Below are 4,887 nucleotides of genomic sequence, written 5' to 3'. Positions count from 1 at the left end.
GTGAAGGCAGGGGAGGCTATGGAGGAGAAGCCCTGGGGCTCCCTGGAAGTGAGGAACACTGGGGTTCCTTTTTCTCCTCCAGCTCTGCCCAGAGGCACGGACCCTGCAGCTCTAGAAATCAGGGAGGAAAGATGTCAGGCACACATGGCAATACAGAGTTCTTTATTTTGTGTTAGCATATATGTAGTATACATATGCTGGTTTTCCAGTATCTGGGTGCAAAAAGAAAGATAAATATTAAAATAAAAATACTGGAGTCAAACATTGTTCTGTGAACAAATTCACAAAAGTTTAACGCCTATGTAAACGGCAAAAAATACAGGACACAGAGTGAGAATTAAAGAGTAACATCATAAGAGATATGCAGAAGAATGAGAGTTTATTGCTTCTGAAAACCAATTGATATCATTTTCTTCAGGCTATTCCTGACCTCCTGGTTCCTCAGGCTGTAGATGAGGGGGTTCAGGGCTGGAGGCACCACTGAGTACAGAACTGACACTGCCAGATCCAGGGATGGGGAGGAGATGGATGGGGGCTTCAGGTAGGCAAAGGCTGCAGTGCTGAGGAACAGGGAGACCACGGCCAGGTGAGGGAGGCAGGTGGAAAAGGCTTTGTGCCATCCCTGCTCAGAGGGGATCCTCAGCACAGTCCTAAAGATCTGCACATAGGAGAAAACAATGAACACAAAAGAACCAAATGCTAAACAGGAACCAACAGCAAGAAATCCAAGTTCCCTGAGCTGGGAGTGTGAGCAGGAGAGCTTGAGGATGTGTGGGATTTCACAGAAGAACTGGCCCAGGGCATTGCCGTGGCACAGGGGCAGGGGAAATGTATTGGCCGTGTGCAGCAGAGCATTGAGAAAGGCACTGGCCCAGGCAGCTGCTGCCATGTGGGCACAAGCTCTGCTGCCCAGGAGGGTCCCGTAGTGCAGGGGTTTGCAGATGGACACGTAGCGGTCGTAGCACATGATGGTCAGGAGGGAAATTTCTGCTGAATAGAAAAGGACAAACAGAAACACCTGAGCAGCACATCCTGAGTAGGAGATGGTCCTGGTGTCCCAGAGGGAATTGTGCATGGTTTTGGGCACAGTGGTGCAGATGGAGCCCAGGTCGCTGAGGGCCAGGTTGAGCAGGAAGAAGAACATGGGCGTGTGCAGGTGGTGGCCGCAGGCTACGGCGCTGATGATGAGGCCGTTGCCCAGGAGGGCAGCCAGGGAGATGCCCAGCAAGAGGCAGAAGTGCAGGAGCTGCAGCTGCCGCGTGTCTGCCAGTGCCAGCAGGAGGAAGTGGCTGATGGAGCTGCTGTTGGACATTTGCTCTGTCTTGGCATGGGGGTCTGTAGAATAAGTAATCATGCAATACTTCAGTTTGTGGAGAATTTCAAATATCCCAGCACAGCCTGGGGGCACTTTCCCTCCACTGCCTGCCCAGGGCTCTGCTACCTGGAGCTGTCCCTGCCAGCAGCTGCTCCCTGTGCCCAGGACTGGGCCATGTCAGTGCTGCCTGAGCGCAGCTCAGCCCTGGGGGCTCAGCTCTGCCCTGCAGACCCCTCCCAGCTCTGGCACTGCCCAAGGGCAGCTCTGGCTCTGCAGGCTCTGATGGGAATGTCAGACCAATCCTGAAAAGGACTGGAAAAGCGATGCTGATGCTGCCCTAAGGAACCCTGTGCTGATTTCTGGCACTGCCTGGTATATTCAGATCTCAGAGAATTTTTTTTTTTTTTAAATAATTTTTCTCTGTCGAAAGTGAGTCAGGAATATCTAAGTGCATTTTTCTATCCAGGCATCCCAGAGAAATGGATTAATAAAGCAGGATTTTTTTGTTTTATGCAGACCCTGCCTTGCTGTGCTTATCATTTAATCTACCAGGAAATACCCTGGAGATCAGTGTCATGCTGGGAGCATCCCTTAACAATGCAGCATCCTCACCACACAACAGAAACTCTTCCAAGCCTTACCAGCTGTCTCCTCCCACCCAGATCTGGTCCCACAGTGCTTGGAGCAGCTGCCAGGGCTGGCTGAGAGCTGTCCCTGGCAGGCAGCAGAGTCCCTGCCCCAGCAAAGTGCCCTGGGCTGCAGGACCCTGCTCTGCAGGACAGCCCTGGGCACCCCTGGCTGCTCTGCACAAGAGACAATCAGAGAATGTACTCACAGCGTCTGGAGGCATTGGGATGTTCCAGCTTTAGGAGATGGCTCCAGGAGCTGCAGCTGCCTTGTCCTGCAGCCAGAGGTTCCTGTGCCAAGGGCTGGCAGTGATTCTCCCCCAGTCACTTCTCAGCATCTTCACAGCCCTGACTGATTGAAAATATCTCTGTCTCTGTGCTGTGCCCAGGGTGGCCGCAGACAGTGCCCTCAGCCCTGCTGGGTTGGGAGAGGAGCTGCTCCTGAGGATGTGTTATTTTGAAGATCTTCTTGATTGCCAGGAGTTCCTTCTGTTCCAGGAGCCCAGCCCAGCTCAGCAGAACAGACACAGCACAAGGACTTCTCTTGTGGGTTGGGTGCTCAGGCCCTGAACATCACTCCCTGAGAGGGAGTAGAAGAAATATCTCAAGAATTCAAAGTCACAATCAATCTCCAAAGTTTCTTGAAGATTTAATGGGTCCCACTGAGGGACACGACTGAGAAAGCGTCCCCAGGTTCCAGTTAGAGCAGAACACTGGAGGCAGTGATGACAGCTGGGGACAAACAAGGCAAAGGTGTCTCTGGTGCTGAGCAAAGCTGGATGTGTTTCAGGAATGCAAAGGGCCAAGGCCTGAGCCCCAACCCCTGGCCAGGCAGATCCTGTCCCTCCCTCCTTGCTCAGGGCTCTTCCCGGGATGGGCACTGGCATGTGGGGATGTGCAGTGCCAAGGGCAGGAGCATGGGGCGGCCCCTGCCAGGCTGCTGAGCAGGGACAAGGAGGCCATGAGGCCCCAGGCCTGCAAGGGTCACTTGTCTCCTGCTCCTGGCTCAGGCCCAGGCCCAGCAGCCATGGCCAAAGTGCTGCCCAAGTTGGCTCTGTCAGGGCCTGGCAGCTGCTGCCCATGCCTGTGCCCTGTGCAGCCCAGGCTGTGCTACGGTGTCCCTGCCCTGCGCCTCTGTCCCTGCAGGCTGTGCTCATCCCCCGGCTGCCCCACCTGGCTGGCCCCTTCCTTTGCTGACAGCTCTGCCTCCTGCCTGCCTCTGCCTGCCCACACAAAGCCTTGGGCTGACCCAGGCTCTTTCTGAGGGATGTGTTGCTCCACAGCCCTGCCCTGGCAGGGAAATTCCTTGCTCTTTTTTCCCAGTCTGGGCCTCCCAAGCTGCCCTTTGCATTAACTCTTTCTTTCTCTGGCTGTACTCTCCGATGTCAAAAGGATCCACCATCTCTGAATCCAACCTTCAGTCCCTCCCAGGGCTCTCCCCTTCTGTCCTCAGTCTGCACCCCACTGAGCACAGAGCTCCTCTGTCCCTATACAGTGCTCATGTGCTTGAGGACATGGGCGCCTGGACAAGAAGGACGGTTCTTTTCTACAGGAAGGAAACCACAGAGCCCCAGGGTTTTGAAGGCAGATGAGAGGCAGGCACTGGAGGCCAAGGTAAGCCAGACCTGTCTGTCCTTGCAGCTTTTGTCTGAAAGCAACCCTTGGATATTTGGGGAGTTTTGGAGGTGCAATTCCATTTCAGCCATATGTAGCAGTGTATTTCTATAGCCATGGGTGCCTGGACCAGAATGACAGCTCTTCTGCACAGGAAGGAAAGGGCAGAGCCCCAGTGTTTCACAGGCAGATGAGAGCTGGTCTTCAGGAATCCAAGGGAACCTAGACAGTCCTGGCAGCTTTTATCTGGGAGCTCTCTTGGATATAAGGAATTTTGGAGGCAGATTCCCAGTTTTGGCTATGGATGCCTGCACATGAGAGATGTTTCTTTCCATGGAAAGAAAAGCACAGCCCCCCCAGTGTTTTGATGGCAGATGAGAGGTTGCCCCCCCAGATGCCAAGGCCATCTAGAGCTGTCTGTTCTGGCAGATTTCATATAGGAACAATCCTTTGATATAATCAAATATGGAGGTAGAATCCCAATTTCAGCCCTGAACCCCTGGAGGAGAAGGAGAGTTCTTTCCCAGAGTAAGGAAAACATGGAGCTCCATGGCTTCAGGGCCGGATGAATAGCAACCCTCCACATGCCAAGGTCAGCCGGACCAGTCAGGCTAAGCCAGCAAGACTTGTTCCATGTTCTTGGATCCTGGGGGCCCTGCAGCAGAACTTTGTTTCCAGAAGGCCCAGCGATACCACAGTGATCTCCTTGGCTCTGCAGTGGCACAATGGCCCCTTGCTTCCATGAGGCCATGCTGTGCCAAAATGGTTTCCTTGGTTCCATGGAACTGTGCAGAGTGCCACAATGGCCCCTTGGTTCTATTGAGCTCCCCAAAATCACAATGGACCCTTGGTTCCACAGGCATGGCTGTGTCACACTGGCCCCTTGCTTCCATGGGGACCCAGAGTGTCACACTGGCCCCTTGGTTCCATGGGGACCCATAGTGTCACAATGGCCCATTGGTTCCATGGGGACTCAGAGTGCCAGAATGGTCTCATTGCTTCCATGAGTCCCTGCAGTGTCACAAAGAGCTCCTTGGTTCCACAAGGGCCTGCAGAGCCCCTTGATTCAACAAGGCCTCAAAGTGCCAGAATGGTCTCCAGGACTCCATGATGACCCACAGTGTCACAAGGACACCTTGGCTCCATGAAACCCTGAAATAGGGAATGGTCCCTTGATTCCATTGGGCTCCTCCCTGTCACACGAGTTCTTAGTTCCACCGCACCCTGTAGTGTCACAATGGTCTCCTTGGTTCCACAGAGTCAGAATCTCTCTGTGGTCTCACGGAGCCCCACTATGATCCCCTTGATTCCATGAGGCCCCGCCGTGCTACA

The 4,887-nt window shown here is 53.9% G+C and overlaps 1 protein-coding gene across 1 annotated transcript; it reads right to left on the bottom strand.

Annotated features, from left to right (window-relative positions):
* Positions 1–222: 222 nt before the first annotated feature.
* LOC132334932 (olfactory receptor 14J1-like) lies at positions 223–1,327 on the bottom strand. The gene has a single exon (XM_059861057.1). The coding sequence runs from the start codon at positions 1,310–1,312 to the stop codon at positions 380–382; it is 933 nt and encodes a 310-aa protein (XP_059717040.1). The 5' UTR covers positions 1,313–1,327; the 3' UTR covers positions 223–379.
* Positions 1,328–4,887: the final 3,560 nt, after the last annotated feature.

This window comes from Haemorhous mexicanus, chromosome 16 (assembly GCF_027477595.1).
Source record: "Haemorhous mexicanus isolate bHaeMex1 chromosome 16, bHaeMex1.pri, whole genome shotgun sequence".
NCBI lineage: Eukaryota > Metazoa > Chordata > Aves > Passeriformes > Fringillidae > Haemorhous > Haemorhous mexicanus.
The sequence above is the reverse complement of the archived record's forward strand: the minus strand, read 5'-3'. Positions and strand labels throughout refer to the sequence as shown.

What these genes read in the sequence shown, in the direction of transcription:
- LOC132334932 (XM_059861057.1), bottom strand. Translation starts at nt 1,312, where the DNA reads ATGTCCAACAGCAGCTCCATCAGCCACTTCCTCCTGCTGGCACTGGCA.